The sequence below is a fragment of the Zonotrichia leucophrys genome, chromosome 2 (genome assembly GCF_028769735.1).
Source record: "Zonotrichia leucophrys gambelii isolate GWCS_2022_RI chromosome 2, RI_Zleu_2.0, whole genome shotgun sequence".
NCBI classification, from domain to species: Eukaryota; Metazoa; Chordata; class Aves; order Passeriformes; family Passerellidae; genus Zonotrichia; species Zonotrichia leucophrys.
In genome coordinates, this window is record NC_088171.1 from 91,239,933 (window position 1) to 91,263,282 (window position 23,350).

A 23,350-nucleotide genomic window follows, 5' to 3' on the forward strand; every position below is an offset into this window, starting at 1 on the left:
TTAGGGTTATTATGAATTATTAATACTACTTTATTCAAGGATTGATATATCTTTTACAATACTGACTAGCATGAGTCTTTTTTTCCTAATTTTCAGTCTTGGTCTGAGTTTGCAGTAAAATCCTCTACACCTGAAATAACGATCAAGCTAATTATCAGGGAAGCCAAGAACAGGTCAGGTTAGAAGGACCTCAGAATGTCATCTAGCCCAGCCTGCCGCTCAAAGCTGTGTGAGCTATGAGAGCAGAACAATTAATCCTTAGCACTTCAAAAGAATATTTTATCTTTTGAAGACTTGGTGCTACACTCCAAAATGACAGGCTCTCTGCTGCATATTTTTGCACAGAATACTGAGGTTGGACTTTAAGTTGAAGCTCCTTAGGAGTGTTCTTTAAAGACAGAACTTTCTTAACAGAGACCATCAGTAGTCTCAAACTTTCCTCCAACTATGAAAGCCCTGCTGACAATCCGGTGTTACATTACAAATTTTGCTTTGGGAAATGGTAGCTCTAAATGGAGAGAATGTTTTGGTCAACCATTTGCTACTGGACTTTTTTGTTATTTGTCAAATGGTGGTAGCAAAATTCTAGTTTTGTAGAATGAGGTTTTGTGATGGTTTTGTGATGAGGCATTTTTCCTGTTCTTTTACTATGGCTCATTAGGAGTCCAGAAGAGAGTGCTCGAATTTTTCTTGTTTAGGTCTTATGTTTATGTCTGTGGAACCCCTGATTTTTTTTTTTTCTTGCCCAACTAACTACTCAGCAGTTTACTTCTTAGTTAATTTATTTGTGACATTGAATATTGTCTCTCTCTTTTTTTTTTTTCCAGTGTGACAATGCAAAAGGACTCAAAGCCTTCTATGATGCAATAAAATTTGGACCTAACCATCTGATGGTTTTTGGTGGTGTATGTGCAACAGTTACTTCTATCATTGCTGAATCTCTGAAGGGATGGAATTTGGTTCAGGTAAGGCATGGAATGGAATATATTCTAATGCTGTCTTGTGTGCATTTAAAAAAAATTAGAAACTTAGCTTTGACGCTTTTAAAGCTTAGAATTTTGTGGAATTTTTATGTTTCAGTTTTGAAGGCTGGTTAATGTGTAAAGATTAGTTGCTTGTATATAGTGCTAGATTTTAAGCCTTGGCATTTCACTGTAATCAAAAATGCTTGTGAGTTCGGGGTAGCAATCATGTGTCTCAGTAGATTAATTAAATAAGAATAATGTGTCTCAAAAAGCAGCCTAGGTGAAATCAAGTTCAGGCATGGTAGGGGGGCAAACCTAGGACTTTTAAAAAGTTAGAAGAAACTCATCAGGCTTAAATTATGGTTCTTCAGGGTATTTACTCAGTCTGTACTCAGTCAGAACACAGTAATTCCTATGCACTTTAAAAGTGCTGGAAGTGCATAAATTCTAAATAGTGACTAGGTTCATGTCTCAGTATTTGACTCACGAAGCACATTTATTCCCAGTTGCTCTTCTTTCTGACTTTCTCAAAGGTCAAGTTTGTGGAAAGGTTTCCTCTGCTGAGGAATCAGAATTTATTAATACTGATCTCTGAAATGCAGATGATAACAGCATGATTTTGTTCATTTATTCAATCATCTTACTAGTGATAATTTTCAGATGGATGGCTGATCACATAGCCATTGAGTTTTGCTTTTCTGATGTGGAAATACCTTGGCTTTCTACTCAATGTTCATATTGCCCCAAAATACTCCTGTATATATATTTTTTCTTAAAAAATCTGAATTATTCTACAACAAAATAAAAAATACAAAACAATTACCTGAGGTTACAAACAGGCTCCTCTTCTCCACCTGGAATACTCACTGAGAGTAGTGCAGCAAGAACAAATGAGGCATAATTAAGTTTGTGAAGAAGATGATGATCAGAGTACAAATGGGAAAACCTTAGGAGGATAATTAAAGTAGCTTGTTAACTGTGTTTGCAATGCTTGTCAGATCAGATATTTTTTCCTTCTGCTTTGGGATTTTTTTCTGATATAAAAAGCAATTCCTCTGTGAAACCAAATAATAGTGTGTCTCTGGGGAGAATGGAGAAAATAACAGAAGCCTTGAAACTAGCCTTTAACACTCTCTCTTAAAATTGGCCTAGTTCATGACCTATAATGAAGTATGTGGCTGGAACTCTTGTTGTGTTTTTTTTTTTTTTTCAATTTGTCACATGGAATTTCTGTATGATGTAGGATGTTTTAAACAGCTGGGTTTCATTGTGCTAAAGACTTTTTCATTTGCAGTCAAGTTCTGCCTAATACGATCTGGAAATCAATTTGTTCATGAAGTTGCTCAGTCTGAGGAAGGGTAATTAGAAAGCTTTTAAATTCCTGAATTTGTCAAGATATACGTCCAATTATAGAATGGTATGAAGTATTACTACCAGAGAGCATTTATTTCTACCACTATAGCTGTGACTATGTCTTAAACATTATTTATGATATCAGTTCATCAAGGTGTTCTTGACTGCTTGGGCTTAGTATCCTGTGGGCACTAGATAAATCCTCACATGGCAAAATGGCCCTTTATGTCAGGTTTTTATATCTGGATTGGTTGAATGATGAAAAACCCACAACAGCATGGCTGGGAATTGTGGCAAGGCTTAGTAAATGGTATAGCAGCAATGGCAACAATCTAAATATTGTTTGTGAAAGTGTTATGTCCTGTAGTGACAGCAATATGTGTATCTGCAAATCAGCAGATGTAGCATGTATAAGATAGTGGGGAAACAGAGTACAAATCCTTCCACTCCTCAGGATCCACTGTCATAAGTGTCTCTGATTAAAAGCAGAACTTGAATAGAAGGAGAAGATAGAAATCTGTGGTTCTCAGAAGTGGAGCAATAATATTCAGCCTGATAAAATACAAGGCTGTCCTCCCTCAAAACTTGAGACTTCACCTCAAGGAATCACAGCAAACTCACATAAATTGTTTTATGAAATCATGATGATGATGAAGTCATTTCATGTTGCGGTCAGGAAGAGGGAAAACAGCATAGAGACAAAAACTAACCTGACATTGTAGTATTGAATAGAGGATTTTCATTTGGATGTCTGACTCCAAAGCTCTGTCCCTGTCCTTGTGCCTGCAGTCATGAAAACAAAGCTCTTAACCCTAGCAGGGACATTTGATTTGGTTTGATTTACACAGGTGTCATGACTTTCCGCAAAGTGATGACTCTCTTACATGCAAGATAAAAGCAGGATGATACTGGTAGTCTTGGGAAAATAGGAATGAAAGACAAATAATACAATATAAGTGAAAGAAAAATAACTTTCCTCACCAAATACAATATGAGGCTTGCTGACTGCAAAACCATTCTGAAAGCCTTTTAGCCTTGATTTCCAAGTTACTGGGTGACTGCTTTTCCTCTGTTTGTATGAATTTTTCTTTTCTGCCTTTTCTTCATTCTCTACAACAAGAAGTTGCCAAAACCAAACAGTGAAAGAAAAGGCCAAGAGTATAAATGTGCTGGAAATTTTCATATTTCATTTTCTACTCAGGCAATTACAGTAGTGGTGAGGGAGGGGAAGGAAACAGATTCTTGCAGTGTGTCTTCAGTCTCTACTCTCCTTACTGTATGCTTTTGATAATGATCATGTCTTTTTTACTTAACTGGTTAAATCAGGTCACTGACAGCCTGCAACAATGTGAAATAGGGAAGATTATAAAGGTTGAGGAAAGTCTCAGTTTGAAGGTGACATATCTTATTTCCATGTCATATCAAAAAACAGGTACTTTTCCTTCTCCAGCTTTACAAATTCCGATTTAGTTTTGACAGCAGCAGAAAGGGAATTTGTGTTCTCAATTAGCTGCCTTCAACTGCTGGCTGATTTAATTATCTCTTACTGTAAAAAAATTATTTTTTAATGGAGCATTTCATTTCTGTGAAAGGAGCAAGTTGTTTTAGTCTGCAAAGTCTTATGTCATCCTGAAGGACTTTCACTGAGGTATGCTAGGTGACACAACTTGGAAAATGCTTTTTGAACAGATATTCTTAGCAGAACAAATGCAGGCACCCATTCCTTGGCCTCTCAAATTAAAAGCCTCGCTGTGGGTAATCTCTGTGTGCCAGCAGTCCTTTGTTGAGTGACAGTCTGAATAAGGGTTGGAGGCTGTCTGTCCAGCTTTGATCTCCAGGCTGTGGAGTGGAATCAGTTTGAACTTTTGGTGGTTTAGTTTAAAAGTGCCAATAATATCTTGTGCCTTTGACAGTGGGCCTCAAAGGCACAATAGTGGAAAGTTGCTGTTCTGTAAGGGGAATACATCAATGTCAAATTCTTCCACATTAATCTTACTCTCATTCTCTTTCAATATGTATTCAAGGCAATTAAAGAGTGAAGAAGAGCCATGATGAGTATCTCTTAATATCTTGCAAAAGACAAATTATGTATTTTTATTCTGTACATCGAAGCATTCCTGCTAGTATCCAGTTAGTGTGAAATGGAGGAGTGTTGGGAATTTAGCTGCTAGAAAATGGAAAAGTACAAAACCATGGATAATTCCAAGTCCGGCACCTGCAAGATAACAGTGTCCTTGGGCCTAGCTGTGGTAGGATAACAAACAGTGAAAGAGGCATGAGAAAAGAGACATGTAACCCCCCTAAGGAATGAGGAAGAGTTGATGGTATAGTTTAACCAAGAGATTACTTAGCTTACAGAATATTCATAAGCTTATTACTTGCTTTATAAGTGTCTGATGCTCTCTTCAATAAACGGAATTTGCTTATCACTCATATTGAGTGTCTGAGTCTCCCCTCACTGACAAATGGCTCGTCCCCGACAAAGGCCCACATTTTTTCTCTGTGACAGAGGAGATCTTTAGTTATTCAGTCTTTCTCTTCTATTTCAGTATATCCATCAACTGTTATCTCCATGTGAATTTCTTACAGTGGCAAAAGTATTTTACATAGATTGCTGCTCCTCTTGTTTTTCATTGTCATCTCTCACTTTTCCTAATTGCTTTGTTAACACAAACATTTAATCAGCATGATGATGATGACCACACTGGTCATCTCTCTTAATCTGTGGAATTCCTTCTCAATTTTTGGGGATTCTTTTTCTGGCATTGTGCTATTGATGTTCTCTTACAGCCTGCTTCATTTACAATTTCATTTAACTCTGGAAATAAACTTCTGCCAGAAAAAAAAAGTATAAATTTTTGTGCTTCCTCAGAATATCTTCTGTTCCTACATATTTTATGTAATCTAGTCATAACTGCTGGCTTGTAGGCAAGTAACTCCTTCAGGCAATACAGTGATTAGATTGTAATGACATTCAAAACTGAGGAACCTTATTTTGGATTCAGCATCTCATGTTAGAAAGTTTTCTAACAAAATTATAGGTACCCTAATCATGATATATTACTGCTTACTCTTGGGCATATTAATATAGGATGAGTTCCTGTGTTAGAAAGGGGAGTTGTAAAGCGAAAATTCCTGGTTCTCATGCAAGTAGATATTAAAGAGCCTATCCTGAGATTTGTTTTATTGTCCCAGAGATCCATAGGTATTCAAATCCCACCTCTGAGTTACTGAAAAGGCTGCTGGTGTTCAAGAATATTGGTGATGTTTCTCGCTTTTGCTTCCCTTCTGAAACAAGGCTGATGTGACTGCAGTGTCAGTTCCTCCTAGGAATTTCTGACCAATGGCCAATCGCAACCCAGTTTTAACAAGGGATTTCCCAAAGATTGTTAGCTTCTACACATTGCTGTGAAAATGAGCTTCTGTGGACAGGGATCCATATGAAGGAAGAGGAGGCTTCAAAATGAGCACAGAGAACTTAGGGCCAGCTGTGCTGTGTTGTCTTCATGTCCAGCTGCTGTTTAGGGAAAGGGGATTGATTGGCTCAAGATGATTGTTAAAAAAACAGGAGAAAAAAAAATTGAGGAAACACAAAGGAAGGGGGAAACTCAAAAGGGTATGTAGTTGGAGCTGAGGTATGTGTTTGTAGAAGCCAAGATACATGTATCTGTAAGAAACCAGGCTTTGTAAGGTGTCTGTTACTCATAAAAATTATTGTTAACACAGAATTTCACAGCTATGTTCAAATTAAAATGATGTGGCTAACCATGAAAGTATGGCAGGTCATCACAGAGATTTCTATACTGGCCACTGAATCAAATTTCTTCTTGTCAATATCTGAATTTTCTAAATCCTTATGCTTTTCACCTGGAGCTCCAGCATGGACACATAAAATATTTGATAAAAGTGTGGTGTTTTATTTTCTTTTTAGCCTTTTTCATCATGTTTGCTCCAGTACAGTGAGTTTGTGCTACTTTTGCCTTCACTGCACAATTTTCATGTATTATTAGTTTGAGTAATGAAAAGGGCATTTAAACTAGTCTTTGGCTAAGAAGATTAGCTACTTCTATCTATGTGATGCAGGCAGTCCCTCTTGAAGAAGCCTTTTTCCCTCTGGAATATGACCTGATGCACCAACAAACTAGAATCTTTCTCTTTTTGGCCCATAATTCACTATTGTAATCTTCTTTTTTTCTTCTTTTTCCTATTTTTTTTTTCTCCTGGGATTGGAGGGATTTTATAGATTTTCTGTATTTGTGTTGTGCTTTTAATAGACAAAGTGCATGAGGGAAAGACACCTCTTGAGGCCTTATTATATAAGGTGCAAACCTGAGGACATTCTGGTCCTGCTTTCAGGAGTTGGCTGAGCACATGAGGAAGTTTTGCTCACTTCTCTGTAGGAATGCCCAGGAGCAGGAGAAGAGCAGGGTAGGTCTGACCTTTGGGCAGAATTTCCTGTGAAGTTTCTCCTCATTTGAGAGAAGCTGTGGTGAATGTGGAGGGAGATAGACCTTTTAGTTCTGCAAATCCTCCCCCTGGTGCAAGCTGCCAGCAGGAGCCCTGCCATTATCCATGAGCCCTCCTGAAGATTTGCAGCTGCTGCTGGAGAAGAGGGTGCATGGGGAGTTGAAACAGATGATCAGTGCCATAGCTGCTAATTAGGCCGTGTGTCTCAGTGTGGGGATGGATGCATGTGTGCACAAGGTAGAGCAGACCTGGAAGCAGTTGTATGTTCACCTTTCAGCTGAGAGAAATGGATGTGGCAGTACAGCAGGCAAGACTGGTCTAGGGCAAAATAATTTCTTTAGTTACTCTGGATCCTTTCACAGGGATGCTGAGTCCCAGTGCATTATTGCAGTTGTAGCCTGGGGGAGAGATTTGCATCACTTTGCTGTTAAGACCAGAAACATGGTCCACAAAATTTAAATTGCAAAGTTCAGAAAATTTCCAGGCTGAGGTATGGCAGGAAGTGCACGTCCTAAATTTCAAATGCACTGCAAGATATAGTAGGACCTTCTTTTTTCCTCTTCTTTTTTCCTCTTCTTTTCTCCTCTTCTTTTCTCCTCTTCTTTTCTCCTCTTCTTTTCTCCTCTTCTTTTCTCCTCTTCTCCTCTTCTTTTCTCTTCTTCTTTTCTCCTCTTTCTTATTTTCTTTCTTCTTTTCTCTTCGTCCTCCTTTTCTCTTCTTTTCACCTTCTGCCTAAATGTATGACATTGATTCTATGGCTGAACCTGTCTTTGCATCAATTTGAAACTGGCTTCTATCCAGCGTTCACTTTTATTTAAATATGGTGAGCTGTTCTTTTTCTTCTTGTTTGTCCTGCAGAAAACATCAAAACTACAATTTATAGTCTAGTTTTTGCCTTTGATCTAGTGTCTAAGGTTCAGTTCATTACATAAAGTGTGAATAAAAGTATTTTAATACAGCTCTAGAGTTAGGTCAAGGCAGTTCAAGACTGAACCTGTATATTTATTCTAACGCGATTTGCATGTTCTAGCATGCAAATTCAAAAATGGGGTTCAAAAAACCCCTCCATTTTTTTCTTATTTTTCTTCTTCTTAGCTGTTTGGACATATTCATTCAATCACTTTTGTTTTAGTGTTGGATCAATAATATTAAATGAATGAATGGCCTCAGAAACTGAAACACGCTGAAAAGGCCTGGGTGTCACTTTGCCTTGCAATATAATTTATGCTTGGGAAAACATTTAATTCTGAACAAATCAGATATTCCCTCTGTCTGAATCTGAATGATCTCTTGAACAAAAATAAAATACATTAAAAATATCCCAGACACACATGGGATAAGCATTGTAATGCATAAGCATTGATGGTTTTTTTTTTTTTTTCAAATACAAAGCCTTATGTTATAATGCTAACACACATTATTGTGAGGTGTTTAAAATGTCCAGGTTAATTTATAATTAGAATAAATAATGGCTGTGAACTTTGGTATTTGGGGATTTTTTTTCCCCTCCATGTAATTTTTTATTGTTGCACTGCTTGTATTTCTGGATTTTTTTTAGTTGTTCTTTTTTCTTTCCCATTGTGTTAATTTCTATTAAACAGGCCTGAAGTCTTTTCTCATGTGGCTTTTGCAGCCCCAGGCTAGGATAGCCTTGCCAGGTAGAATCTTACTTACCAAAATGTTAAAGTATTGCACCTTGCAGCTATTGCAGAGTTTCCTTCCCTGCTACAAAGGGATCCCTGAGTGCTCCCTCAGGCTGCTGTTTGCTGCTGCCTTTTCTGGAGGGCTTATAGGTGGGGAGGTAGAGCGGCAATTTTGGTTCCCAGCTCTTCCTTCTCTCTTCTTCCCTGTCCCTGACATGATAGGCAGATTTAAAATTTGCTTCTTTGTAAAATCACCTGTAGTTCAGCATCTTCTGTATGCTGAATAAGGATGACTTATATGTGATATGCACCTATTTCTTTTTCAGATTTGAGATTATTTTTATGACATATTTTCTAGTACTTTGTCAGATGTTTGAGTTGGTTTTTTTTTTTTATGGTTTAACCCACTGGACAAAAGTGTTGCTAAATTTTGGTGTAGCATTGTGTTTTCACTTGACTTCTTCTGTGAAATCTCATACAATTTGTATGAGACACTAATGCCCCATTAATGATAATATTTGATTTATTCACAGTTACACCAGCCCAAAGAATCATGTTTTAATTCATTAATCCTGTTGGTTTCATTGCTCTGTGACCCAAAAACTTGTCTAGAATCTCCCACTGCTCAGTGGGAGCATTTGTAGAGTTTCTCAGCAATTGCAGCACTGAATTTTGAGCTGGCTCTTGCATTTTCCCCTTTGCCTGACTCTACGAATCTTGTTTCTCTCTCATTGCAAGCTCTCTCAGGGAGATCAGATGCTAATTAGCTGTCCATCTGTATATGTTTTTTCTGCTTTAAAGGTTATATTGATTTAAAGCTATCTTATTTTACTGAAAATCATTTATCACTTTTTGGGTCGTTTTTGGTAATCATTATTAATTTATTCCAAAATGGTCAGACTATAATACTGTATTTTTCTGACTATTGCAATAGTTAAAATATTCTAGGAAATCAGTTTCAACCTTCTTTTGCCACCAGATCCCCAAATGTGGTTCTTCTGGTTATTTTCACTGCACCTAAGATTTCTGCAAAGCTGGAATTGGTTATTTTGGTGTGCTACTTCTCAGAGTGACTACTGTGATTTGTCTCTTAGACAAGCAGCACTGAGTGGGCTCTACAAAAGCAGCTTGCTGGCCTGTTTCTCAGGAGCCTGCCTGGAAAGCCCTGGGGCTGTTTTCTCTCCAGTCCCTTTGGCCAGCCTGGCTTGAGTGCCCTCATGTGGAGTGGCACCCTCTGCCATAGCGGCTGTTTTCCTTGGAAGCACACAAACCTGTCCACAGTCAGAAGGCAAATACAACAACAACTAATAATAACTAACAACTAACAAATACAACTTGACAGCTAAGTCAAGGCAAAATTGATATGATAAATTTTGTTCTTTCATACTGTGGCTCCCACAGCCTTAAAATTCACTACTTCCTTTCATTGTCTCTCACTTGAATGTTTTTCTTCATGTTACTGTTCTATTACAGAACAAGGAAAGCATTTTCATGTGGTAAATTAACCTGTTTTTCCCTGAATGTTGTTACTTAATTACTTATTTTGAGGAATAGGTTAATTCATACAAATTTGGCATCAACAGCACCTGGGCATAAACTGAAGAACAAACTGATACACCAAGAAATTGGAAAAAGAATAATCATTGCCATGAAATTTTGAAATTTAAATAAAATATTTATTGGCCTTCAAAAACAGAAAAAGTTTAATTGTCGTCCATTAAAGAAGTAATTCAATGGTGATGTGTTTATAGAAAAGCAAATGCTAAGGTACAAATTCTCACATAATAGAAGCTGTTCTGAGGGCGTGATTCTAAAATTCTCTGTAGGGTTCTTGGTATGTGATTCACCTATGTCATATGGATGACATATATATGTCATATATGGATGACATCTGTTTTAATTTTGGTATTCCCAGTACTTGGTGCACCTGGAGCAGTTCCTGGGGTCTTACAGGTCTTGCTACATGCTTTCTCCAGGCATCAGTTAAGTTTTGAAACAACTGGAGAAAAATCAGGCAAATTGAGCAAGTGATAGTTATGTTTTAGTTAAACATGAAGTGATTTGGAGGCACATTTATTTTCTTTAGCCTTAGTTGTCACACATAGAAAAACTGGAACTTCAGTGTCAGAGAAAATAGAAATTATCCACATAGCTTAAGAACCTCTAGACTCTTGGAAAAAGAGTTTTGTATACAAAATTGTGACTGAGACAATTTGTAGTTGGAATAAGAAGATTTGTTTGGCCTTGGGATTTCATTGAGAAGAGGAATGTATTCCACAGCTCTTAAGAATTGACTTTTGACTTCATTTCCCTGTCCTCTCATCACATTTAAAACTTACAGCTATAGATAACTTAAGTAACTGAGTCTAAACTTAGTTTTGCACTAGAAAATAGTTCCACAGTTGCCCATTTCCAGTCTTTCAGAACCTCTTCTTGGCTCTCTGAATTTTAATTCCAAACTGTAGTTGCAAATCCAGGTTTACTTTGATTTCTTGTTTTACCTTGATTTCATTCATTTTTAGGAGATGTGTAGCTAGAAATTTCTGAACTCTGTGTTAAGCCATAACACTTTATTCTCCTAATTCTCAAAGTAAAGGGAGACATTTCTCCCGTGAAGTGCAGTCTCTGTGTTCCCTTACCTTACAAAGTTCCATGTTATCCAGTAGAGAGCCCATCACAATCTGATTAATAAACTACAGCAGGGTTGGCAATATAACCACTACGAGCTTTGTTTGTGTTATGATGCAACACTAAGCTAGGAAAATTCTATAATTATTTATAATTAAGCTACTGTGAGGGCACAGTGTGTATCAGGATGTGGATTCATTATGTTGGTTTGCTTTCTGAAAGTAAGAAGATTAGTGGCACAGCTTCTGGAAGGTTTGTTTAAGTCCTTCAGTATTCAGATAAGGGAATAAGGATGCATGTGACTGGGGAGTGGCAGGTCTCCAGCAGTCTAAAATATTGCTTGAAGTACTTGGGAGCTACAATTTTGTATTCATTTTAAGCACCGTCTTCCTGACATAAATCAAGAGTTAATTTGTTCTATTAAAAGAAAGGCAAGAAAGTTCTTCTGCATAGCCCTTTTGAAAAGCTTGTAGAAGAGTGATGACATTCTGGATCTGAAATAGTTTACAAGTGCCAATCAAAAGCTGGATGCTTTTCTGCGTTTTTCCAGTGGAGGGCACGAAGATGGTCAGAGGTCTGAAGGATCTCTCCTGTGATGACAGGCTGAGAGATCTGGGGTTGTTCAGCCTGGAGAAAGGATGGCTCCAGGGCCTTATAAAAGCCTTCCAGTACCTAAAGGGAGGTAACAAGAAAGCTAGAGAGGGACATTTTACAGGAGCATGGAGAGATAAGACAAGGGATAACAGCTTTAGACTGAAAGTAGATAGGTTTAGATTGATTATCAGGAATAAATTCTTTACTGGGAAGGTGGTGAGACAGTGGAGCAGGTTGCCCAGAGAACTCTTGGATGCCCCATACCTTGAAGTGTTCAGGGCCAGGTTGGAAGGAGCTCTGAACAACCTGGTTCTGTAGAAGGTATCCCTATCCATGGCAGTGGGTTTGGAGCTAGGTGATCCTTAAGGTCCACTCCAAACTAAACTGTTCCGTGATTCCAAACAAACTCACAAACTGGATCCACTAATCTGTTTGAGAGTATCTGTAGCTGCAAGTAAAAGATCACTCCTGGGAAAGTGTCATGCACATGTATTCTTGCTAATAATGGGGTTTTTTGCTATAAAGACACACTTCTGCTAAAGTGATCATTTTCTTCATGTCTCTCATTTAATTTAAGCAATCACTCCAAAAATTTGTTTGGCCAGCAAATTTTAGCTGCTTCTTTTTTCAAAGCTCAGAATGCTACTGAGAAAAGCAGAGTGACTGAGCAAGCAGTAGAGAGGATCAGTATTATGTTTAGCTCTTACTGACTATGAAAATTAAATAAGAGGTAGTGTACCTACCTGTATATGTATGCCTACACACACATACCTATTTAGAATTATCCAAAACTGTCCTCAGTCTCTTTTATGGCTCAGTCTATTCCTTGTGGCACTGGCATGTTTCAGATAAATGCATTCTCTTACATTGCATCAGGATGCATTCTCATTCAGAATTATTGTTGATGTGTTTAAGTGGATGCTTCATAAGCAGCCTGCTTTGAAATTTTCTTCCTGTGATTTTCTGCTCTCCAGTCCTTTACCTGATTTGTTTTGTTCTGCTTGCTTGTGAGAAGTTAAAAAATAATCTGATTTGCAAATCTAAAAGCGAAGGAAGGGCCAGAACAAGGAGTTTACTTTTACAGAAAAATCCTGTATGTTATTTCTGGATCTTCATGCAGGAATCTGGAATTTTCCAGATTAGGGACAGTCCAGCCTGGAAGAAATTTGTCTATAGAGACAAAAGTTTAAGAATTAGTTTTTACCTAGCAAATTTCATTCCATCTCTTCAAATTTTCGTGTCTTGACTATTAAAATTTAGTAAAGTTGCAGCTGTGAAATCTGCTAATGCTTAAGGAAGTTAACATGAAGGTTGATTATGAGTTCTTTGAGTTGTCATTGTGACAGCTCTTGTGACCGATGTGATTTTGTCCTTGCTTTTGGAAGTCTGTATGACAGCGTGATAAAATCCTGTCTTGATGCTGGTTTTAGCTTGGGAGGAAGCAAGAAAATGAGGGTTTCTTATCTTTTTCCTTTGTTAGAGCAAAGGACAGAATTATGGAACTGTGGGGCCCTGAGTTTCACTGCCTGACTACTCACCTTTATTGATTGAGACCTCAAGCTACAGTTTTTGCAACCATAATAATCATAGAGTCCCCTTATACATAGACTGTAGTCAAGGTGGCAGGAGGCATATCTTCATTTATAACACAAATCTTCCTCACAACAAATGTGCTTGCACTGGCCTGACTTGTCTCCTATTTACTGTCCAATTGTTAGATCACAATAAGAGATCTAGAATTCTGCAACTTAATGTTGCTTTAAGAAAAGGTATGGAGGTAAGCTGCTGGTTTATTTTTATTTTTTAATTAAAGAATTGAAACAGAAGACAACAAAACTGAGTAAAAATCTTTGTACAAATATTTCTCTGCATTACCCCTTCTGCTAGTCTCATTCTTACCTTTTCTATTTCGTATTGCCACAAGCAGTGCTAGAAGGGCTTAAGGGCAGCACTCTGCCAATTAGTCATGGCTTGAACACTGCTCTTTTGAACAGCAGGCATTCATTTTTATGTCCAGAAGTCCACGTTTATTAATGCTGATGACCCAACAGAGGGGAGTCTCATAGTTAGTTCTATGGTCTAGCTGGTGATGTGAGCAGGGAAAATGAAACCTTAAATGCTGTTGCCCAGTACTCTACTGTTTTACAGGCAGATTATTACACTGTTATAATCACCTTGGAAAGACAGCTTGTGCCTCCAGTCACAAATGAATTCACACAGAATATGACATTCTTAGCATAGTTGTAAAGGGAAGAGGTTGCTGGGCAGTAAATCTTAGAATTAATGTTTACTGAGAGTAAGTGATTGAGAGTGCTACTTTGGAAGTCTTAGCTGCCTGTCCAGAGACTACATAAATCCTACCTGCATGTTTTCCCCAAAAGCTCCTTTTATAAGAGGTATGCTTTCAGAAAGCAAGGGTAATATTTTTGCCTCAGCTCCCTGGATGAATAATGAAATGTGCATCACTTGAATTCTATAGAGCTTCAGACTTGTCCATGTATGAAATGGGTTTTGGTAACCCCTCTATAAGAGGACACCTTGAGGCCCAATATCTCATAAACTTACCATCAGATTTGCCCTTGATCCTGCCCTGCTTCAGATGCTCATTCTGCATCTCTGCTTGGTAGTCAGCCACCACCATGCCATGCTGGGTTCCGTCAGGAGGTTCTGTCAATGTCCCATCCCAGGTGACATTGCTTATGAGTTTCCCAGGAGTCTTGACTGCAATTTCTACAGTTATTGTGAAAAAAAACCCCAAAAAACAAAAACCCAGGAGAGGGATCAAAACAAATGACACTTTTCTGAATTGTCATCAAGATTATTGTGGCCAATGTTAAATTTCTTGTTTCTTACCTCCTTTGCTTTTGACCTTTGAGGAAGGCAGTTTTTTCTTGCCACAAAACATCAAAAGGGCTGTGAGGTGTCTCAGGTGATCATGGCTCAGTGCTTACACTAGTGAAATAAATTTCTAGGAATTGGAAGTGGTACTGTCTCAGCTTCTTCTTTGGTGATACAAAGACAAGCTCCGTGTGAGTACCTGGGTCACTGAAGAGAATGGATAGATTTCCACTGATCTTTGGATTCTCTAAACAATATTTATATGGAATAGTATGCCTTTCAATACCCACCTTTCAAATTCACCTGAAAATGGAAGAGTGTAAAAGAATGAAGTGTACACATTTTCAGAGCATGATTTGGTCCCAAGAGCATGGAGTTAAGAAACCTGCAGCTTAAGCCCTGCAGAGGGTGGGATTTCAGATGCTCAACACAAATGGCTCATTGCTCCAGCTCTAAGCACCCCCATGCCTAGCATGCCTGATGTGTTTGAATCACATCCTGAGGCACTTAACTCTCCCTGTGTGCTGTACTGTGAGCTTAAGAGACTAACTTTGTATTCCATTACTCTGAAAAAGCACAGATGTTCCCAGAGTATGTGTTTGCCAGGTATTTCTGAAGCCATGTCTGTCTTTCATCATACTGCAACTGCTCACTATGTTGAATCACTGTATATAAAACTGCCGTTCTAATTTTAACATCACAATTGACTTCTGTGGAAGTGGCTGTAATGAGCAAAATGAAAAGTTATTAACCAAATCCTTTTTCCTGCTCTGCAGTCTAATTGTCATCTGGAGAAATCTTCTCAGAGTTGTAATAACAACTTTATGGGCTTAGTAGAGAGGAAGCTGGATGCCTCTACTGAGGTTTTAAGCCAGTACTACACATTGAAGACCAACACACCAATTAAAAAAAACCAAAAGCCAACTTTCATGGAGATTTTGCCTGATTTTAGGAATGCCTAAATGTATAAGGCAGTTCCCTTTTTTTTTTTTTTTTCAGATGACTCCATGTGCTGGATATGTACAAATTTGCTTTTGTGCATTTTATTTAGGCTTGCTGTAGTCAATGCAGGTTATTGCCACTTAGTTGCAGAAATAGGCCGTAATAAAATGTTGCAGTTTTCTTTTAAGATGTTTCCAGCAGATAAGATAGTAAAGACTGGTGTTTTACTGTGAAAATAAAACAAACAGAATAGTTTCCCAGAAATTTGGAGATTTGCATTTCTCTCCTAAGACAGTCAAAATCACCTCAGAGTGCCATAATCAGTAGGCTATGGAGGCACTGTCCCTCACATGCTCTGTTTTTCTGGTCACAAAAACTTTTCAATGATCTGCTGTGCAGTGGGGCACCAATGACATGAGGTAGCAGGAGGTCTAGTTGGCACCCTGAACTTAGGGTGGTGATAAAACCACTATCAGTGCATCAACCTGAGGATGACTTGGACAAGATTCTCAGACATGTATGTGACTCTTGGGGATGGTGCTGTGCAGGACCAAGAGCTGGACTCGATGATCCTTGTGGGTCCCTTCCAACTCAACTTATTCTGTGGTTCTGTGATCTACATTTCCTTCCTTCTGTAAAAGACACTGACTTAAATGTATGAGCGCTCCTACATTCTGGCAGCCAATGTGTCTAGATAAAAATAATGTACTATAGCCAGCGGCTTTGGCAGGACAAGTATCAGTGCTCTTCTTCAGCCTGTGATCTGCATGGATGGGTGTAGGGATCTGCTACCTTGAATAATGTGGCTGGTCTTTGCAGAGCAAGGATTTGGTACTCCCCATTACCCCAAGCATTCCAAATGTGCTGAATATGCCCTGTTTATGTATTACTTGTTTTCTGCACCACCACAGTTTCTAGTTTATGTTATAAGAAAGATAAATATGCACAGAGTTCAAGGTGCTCTTCTGGGGCCCAGCTCCCACAGGTTGAGTTCTGCAGTATTTATCTCATATGTACTGGGAAAATTAATTTCACCTATAACTGAGTTTGTATTCACTGTGCTACCTGAAGTTACCTTGTACAACACAAACATACAGTGAGGACAGGAACAAAAAATAGCTGGCTTATTGATTGTAGCTTAGGGGTCATTTTCAAACATTCTAGATATGTATAGAGGAACAATCCATCTCTGTTCCTACTTAAAGAGTGTATGACTGATCTTGTCAGCTTTAATTTTTATGAAATTTAGAATGTGACATTTGGTATGAGCTTATGTCCATGCAGAATACTGTCTGTTCTTTGGAGTCAGTTCAGGATATGGCACTCAAATTGTCTGTCTTACAGGAAAACATTACTGCAATGGGTTTTTCAGGTGATATGAGAAATCTTCAGTTTTTCTTTTAACTGTTGGATAATTTTTGAAATGTCCTTAGAGAGGAAGAATATGATACAATTTAGATATTGATTGCACTAAATTTTCAGAATTTTATAGCAAGTTTTTCCAGAACAGATCCCAAGAATCACTGTAGTGGTTCTCCACCACTTTAACACACAGATGACATCTTCCTTATTTTACCAAAATCTGAGCCTAAGAGAATTGGAAATCACAACATAATACAGGAAAGTACTGTAGAGATACAATTTTTTTTCTAAAGAGATATTCTGTCTCTTTTGATTCTGTATCCAATTTAGAAATATATGCTTTATATTTCTTTCAAAACACAGGTGTTAATAAAAATTAATTTCATTTTAATATTTTCTAATCTTTCTTCAAGCAAATTGAAAGACTAAATATTTTCATTTTGAAGAGACTTGTCTGTGTATGGTGATTCCTCAATCTTACTTTAATTATGCCTAAATAATTATGAACCTACAGACTTTTTTCCTATGGCAGTATTTCTATTTTTATTTTGATCATAAAATATATAAAATTCTGCACTATAAAAGTATAATAGAACATGCAGGTCAGAGCTGAGAATACTGAAGTTCTCATTAGAACAGGCATGATCTGATTACATTGCTCAAAATTAAAATCTCACATCGGTCAGTATGTATAATTCTATCATTTTATTAGTCTATATAACTTTTCCTTGGATGAAGATGTAAATTCTTTATAATTTTCTGCATAAACCAGTTTTGAAATGTTTTGTTAGCAGGGCGACATACCTTAGTACTGTTGGAGGTTACAAATGTTATACACTGATGTCTTAACTCTGTTTGATCCTAAGTTTAATTTTTCTTTAGAAATATACTTGAGTTACCCAGACCCATAAAAATGTAACCTCTACTTGCTGTGCAAAAATGAGATCCCATTTAGGTACATTCTCTGTTTCTTGCATAAACTTGTTTCCTTGTTGGAATGCTTCAACATTAGAGCACAGGATCTTCTGAGTAGAGAGGCAGGAAAGTTCTGCTTAATGTGAGGGTGGTCAAACACTGAAACAGGCTCCCCAGGGATGGTGTGGAGTCCCCATCCTTGGTGATACTTGGTACCCTGGGTCTCCCTGCTTTGGGCAGACTGTAGCCAGCAGGCTGAGTCTGAGGGAGCTGATCCTTCCCCTCTCCTAGATACATCTGGAATGGTGTCCAGATCTGGGCTCCTTGGTGCAAGAGAGACATGGGCGTGTTGAGGCCCACAGAGAGGGTTTATGGATTGGGGTGTCTGCCATACCAATCAGCCTCAGAGGAAGCTGACGCTGTTTAGCCTAGAGAGGAGAAGGTTTGGGAGAATCATGACAACGTGTATAAATACCTGATGGAGGAAGTGAAGCAGGCAGAACTGGACTTTTCTCAGTGGTGTCCAGTGACAGGACAGGAGGAAATGGGCACAAACTGAAATGCAGGAAATTCCATGTCATTGTAGAGGTGACCAAACTTAAAGAAACTGTAGAAAGTCCATTCCTGGAGGCAGTCAGACATGTGACTGGACAGGCCCTTGAGTGACATGCACAAGTAGACCTTGGTTTGAGCACGGGGGTCAGACCAGACTGAGACCCATGTTGCCTTCCTACCTCAGCTACTCTGTGATTTTGTAAATGTAACTCACAGTCTTTATTTTGGTTTTTTTTGGTTTTTTTTTTGTTTGTTTGTTTGTTTTTTTTTTTTTACTGTAGACTAAAAAACCTGAAGTAATGCAGTGAAATTCCACTGGCAGATTGAAATCTCTGATAGATTCCCTTATCAACTAAAAAGGATGAGATTATTTTATTTTAATCCTGTTTAATTCAGTATGCACTTATTGTTACTGGTTTGTTTTTGGAATTTTTTGGGGTTTTTTTCCCCATCAAATCCTCCTTCAGGCTTTTAAAGCAATAACAATGAAACAGAGTGCTATACCTGCTGAATATTGAATTAAATATGACTTGATGCATAAATATGCATTTCTAAAGCACCAAATTCTTAAAAGCACAAGCAACTTTCATTGACCCTCCTTTGAGCAGGAAGTTGGACTATTTATTTTTCTGTAATTCTGAAATTGCTGAACCATGGTGGTTCTTATTAGGTTTAAAAGACTAAAGATGGGTTATCTCTCACAAGGTATAATTCTGAAAGTGCTAGCATTCTTGGCAATTGCCAGAGTATTGAAACTTGATTTTAACTTCGTGTATTTCTAGATAATAGAATAGTTCTTTGCAAGGTGCTCTGTCTTGCCATAATCATGTCCAGTTGTTAGTAAAGTGTTAAAGCTACTGCTTTAAAGGCAAAGTTCCTGGGCATCATTGTAATTTACCAAGCAGCTGCAACAATCAAAAAATATGACACTCAGTAAAATTTAAAAGACCCTTCAAGAAATCTTGTCAAGCCCAAAAGCCAAAGAAGAGAACAGGCAGAAATGTACAGGAGTAGTGTACTGGAACAACATCTGCTTTCTGTCCTGAGCAGAGACTGAATAAATTGTATGGCTTCCTCCCCACCAAAACAAGAACGGGAAGTCAAGGGGAGTTACATCAAAAATGGTCAAAAGATCACTGCACTAAAAATAGAAGAGGAATATAGGGAAGAGAGTAAGCGTATCTATCTTAATACAAAATTTTATTTTGCACGAGGACCAAAACATTCTTTACTTGGTTTCACTTGAGTTTCAGACAAAATGAGCTATAATTCCTGATCTGTAATCATAAATTTTATAAATTAGTTAATCCTGCTGGAAAGATTGACATGATTGGAGTGCTAAATTCTACAGTCATAGCCTTTTTAAGAAAGATTAAGTGGGCAACACTCAAGAGGGAGCACTCAAATAGCATTTCTTGTTGCAATGTCAATGACCTCTTGAAAGAAAATGAGTATTTGAGGGATTACTGTCAGATTAGAGAAGTATGAACCATGTAATCGGTATGAAGTTACTACCTGATGTTTGCAGAAAACTATCAGATCACAGTAGAAAACAAATGCAGAACTCAGGATATAGCTACTATATATATATAGGGGCAAATGAAGATACATGATAGGGGACTTCAGTGTGGTTTAAATATGGTAGAAATAGCAACCTCCCAGCAACAACAATAAAGAAAAGGAACTTGAACGTAGAGGTTTATGTTTAAATTAGCACAGTTTATAATCTGAGTTAGCAATATTGCTCCATATCCAGACACCTACAGGTTGTCATGATTGTAAAACCCAAACAAATGGAAAAATAATGGGCATAGTGGATGAAATTTAATGAAAACAAAGCTAAAAAGGAGAAAGAGATAACAATTGATGGAAACCAGAGGGTAGGAATGTTTGGAACATGAATAACAAGATCTTGAGCAGTCTGATGTGATTAGACCTACTCTGGGCAAAGGTTTTTTCTAGGCAACCTCTGGAAGCCTCTCCCCACCAAAAATACTCTGATAATCCAGGAAGATGAAGGAGAAGAGCAATAAGACATGTTTAGGTAAATCAGAAACTAAAGAAATCTGACAATTATATCAGTTAAATGTTATAAGGAAATAGTATTTTCCATAACGATGTGTCAACAGAAGAAGTGTTTCTTTAATATTCTTGTACCTTCTGTTTTGGTAAAATAGATGACAACAAAAATGCTATAAGTTTTTCTGCAGTAACTTGTGAGAATGATGATTAGGTATTAAGAACAAGTTGCTTTAAATCAATCTCAATTTAAATTTTCTGACAAACTGATCAAAGAACCTTGTGAGTGTTTGTCATGGATGTTATCATTTTGGACCACTAAATAACTTCAAAGGAAATAGAAAGGAGCTCACAGTACACTCTCTGTTAAAATACTGTAAAGGATAGTTTGAATTGATACAGGCTAAAGTCAGTCCCACAAAATGAAACACATTATGTACATTTTTGACTTATATTGAGCAGACAGAGGAAGGAGAAAAATTACTCATGTGGATTTATGAAAAATTACCTCCTGCCAAACTCCTCTTGCTTGGAATTTACAGTTTCTGTTGAGTTAAAAAACCCATTTATTTATAAATGGAGTTAGTTTCTAAAGAATAGAATAGATATTTGCCTTGCAGAGGTGAGGGAATTATAAGTAACAAAACCAAGTCACTAGCAGAGAGTGATCTCGATTAGCAAGAGAACAGCAAGTCTGCATAGATTTTAAATTCTTCTCTTCTGCAGCATTTCTCTTCCAGAAAGCAGTGTTCCTTAAAGAAAAAAGAAAACAAACAAAACAATCTTGGTAGAGAATTGGATTAATAACAAGATTCCTGGATGGATAGGGAGACAAATAGGGGCACTTTTAGGAGGAATTCTGTCTAGCCTTGGTAGCCATATCCAAAATTTTCACAGAACAGCTATGCATATAGCTAAAATGCAGTAAAAAGGTCTCCTAATAATGAGATATTCCAAGAATTTTGTTAAAATTCTCACACATATGATAGTGATATTTTTTTCATCTGAACTATATAAAAACTTTTGGCCACTTCCATATCAGGAATAATTTTAAGTGGAAGCTTTGAAATCAGCGGAAGTAAGGCTAGAAGTAAGATATGCATTTTTAACAGCAGATAAATTTAATATAACAATTTACAGAAGCTTTCATTCAATTCTACCTTGCTAGGAGGTCAAACGACAATATTTTTCCAAAACTAAACTGTAAGTTAAAGAAAATGTAATCCAAGGCTGTACTTCACAAAGTCACGCATATGAGGCCACTCCAGATCCTCAAAATTATCCACTCCAGTGTCATCTACAAGTTATCTGAACACAGATATTCTTACAGGCACACAAAAGTGTTATCATTTATAGTATGAAAACATGGAAATTACATTTTACAAAGAAATCAGAAAGCCTTGGATAATGGAGAAAGCTACTTATTGGCTTAAATTGACGAAAAAGTATTAGAAGGAAATTATTCCTCTGGAAATTGCTTGAAGTTTGCATTGTGGTGGCTATTAACAGTTTATTGTGCACAAGATAAAGTAATTGCAAAAGAAAAAAAGAACAATCATGATTAATAAGTTCTTTGCTCAGATATTTTAATAATTTGATAGAATTTTTTTTGTCAGAAACCACAGTGAAGAAATCTAATTACTGTCCTCATTTTTGGGTGTAGTCTTAAAGGCAGGCAAATGTCTCTCAGTAAGGAAAAAAAATCGCTTTTTCAACAAAAGAATGTTTTTCATTTGCAACTGGAAAATGTGTTCATGTAAAGATGTTTTCTGGGTAAAGATAGGAAGGAAATATTATTTTCAATTATGATACTTTGCAGGCAGATGAAGGAAACATATAAATGTACTTTTTACTTTGTTCTTAAATTAAAGCTAAAGTAATCTTATTAAATATTTGAATACCATTTCCTTAAATCACATAAAAAGATAGACTATGTTTCCATCATTAAAAATTATTTACCTTTTGTATTGTGAAGGAAAGCTTGTCTCTATGCCCTAGGGCATCAGACATGTAACAGATTATTCTGCAGATGTGAAGATGTAGAGGTACCCTTTAAGGAAAATTGCCCTTGTGCTTTTTGTCTGCATCTGGGCCCAGCTGGCCAGGAATCTAAGACAATACCTACAGGAGCACTTTACTTCGGATCTGGAGTGTGGCTTGGAAGTGCATTCTACTGTTGTCCCCACTTTCCATGCTTTGGCTCCTGCCAAACTGGGTGTTGGAATGATGAAAGGATGATGCCTTCTACCATCATCTGAGCCTGGAACAGAACTGTTCCTGAATAGTTTGGGTTTCTCACTTTTTTGCTCCTGAAGCCAAAAGAGTTCTCTTGCAACCAGGATTCTGAATATTCACACAGCTAAGACAGAGACCCTATGAGTGGAGTTATCCCACTGATATATAGAGCTTATCCCATTGTGTATCCAAAGCTTTCCACATTCTTACTCTGGGCCTTAAAAACGTTTACTGAAACTTCTGTTTTCTAGAAGCTGAAACTAATTTATTTGCAGAGTCCAAAATCTTCAGAGCAAAAGGGGCAACTACAGCATATAGTTTGACATGCAATTAAAACTCTGGACAAAATTTTTCAACTACTTTTAATCTATCTTTGTACAGCCTAGTAATTTATGGCTAAGCTAGACTGAATCTTTATAAAAGACATCCATTTTTGATTTAAAATGTTCTGCAGAGAATCCAGCATACCCTTAAGTGAGGTGTTCCATTGATTAATTGCACTCACTCTGAAAATATTTCCAGTCAGACTTTGCTTAGCTTCAGTCTCCAGTAATTTATCTTTATGCCTTTGTCTGTCAAGAAGCTGCTTGCCATGGAAAAATCTTTTAATACGTAGGTACTTACAAACTGACACTATGTTGCCCTTGGGAAAACAGTTCTGTAAAAGTGACACACATTTTCAAAATAATTTAAAATAAAAGAACCCAAAATTTCAAACATTTCTTTGTTTTCAATTATTCCCAATTTCAAGGGAATAAGATTTTTTTTCTATATAGTATAGTTATACTGAACTTTCAAGAGATGGAGAGAACTTTTTTACCAAACCATGGCCGT

General features: G+C 37.3%; 1 protein-coding gene across 2 annotated transcripts in view; it reads left to right on the forward strand.

Moving 5' to 3' along the window:
- The window catches only part of GABBR2 (gamma-aminobutyric acid type B receptor subunit 2), a 458,014-nt gene that overhangs the window by 102,645 nt on the left and 332,019 nt on the right, over nucleotides 1–23,350 (forward strand). For both annotated transcript variants that reach the window (XM_064705661.1, XM_064705659.1), the window contains exon 2: nucleotides 828–965. In XM_064705661.1, coding sequence (XP_064561731.1) covers nucleotides 828–965 — 138 coding nt within the window. The remainder of the gene's footprint in view (nucleotides 1–827; nucleotides 966–23,350) is intronic.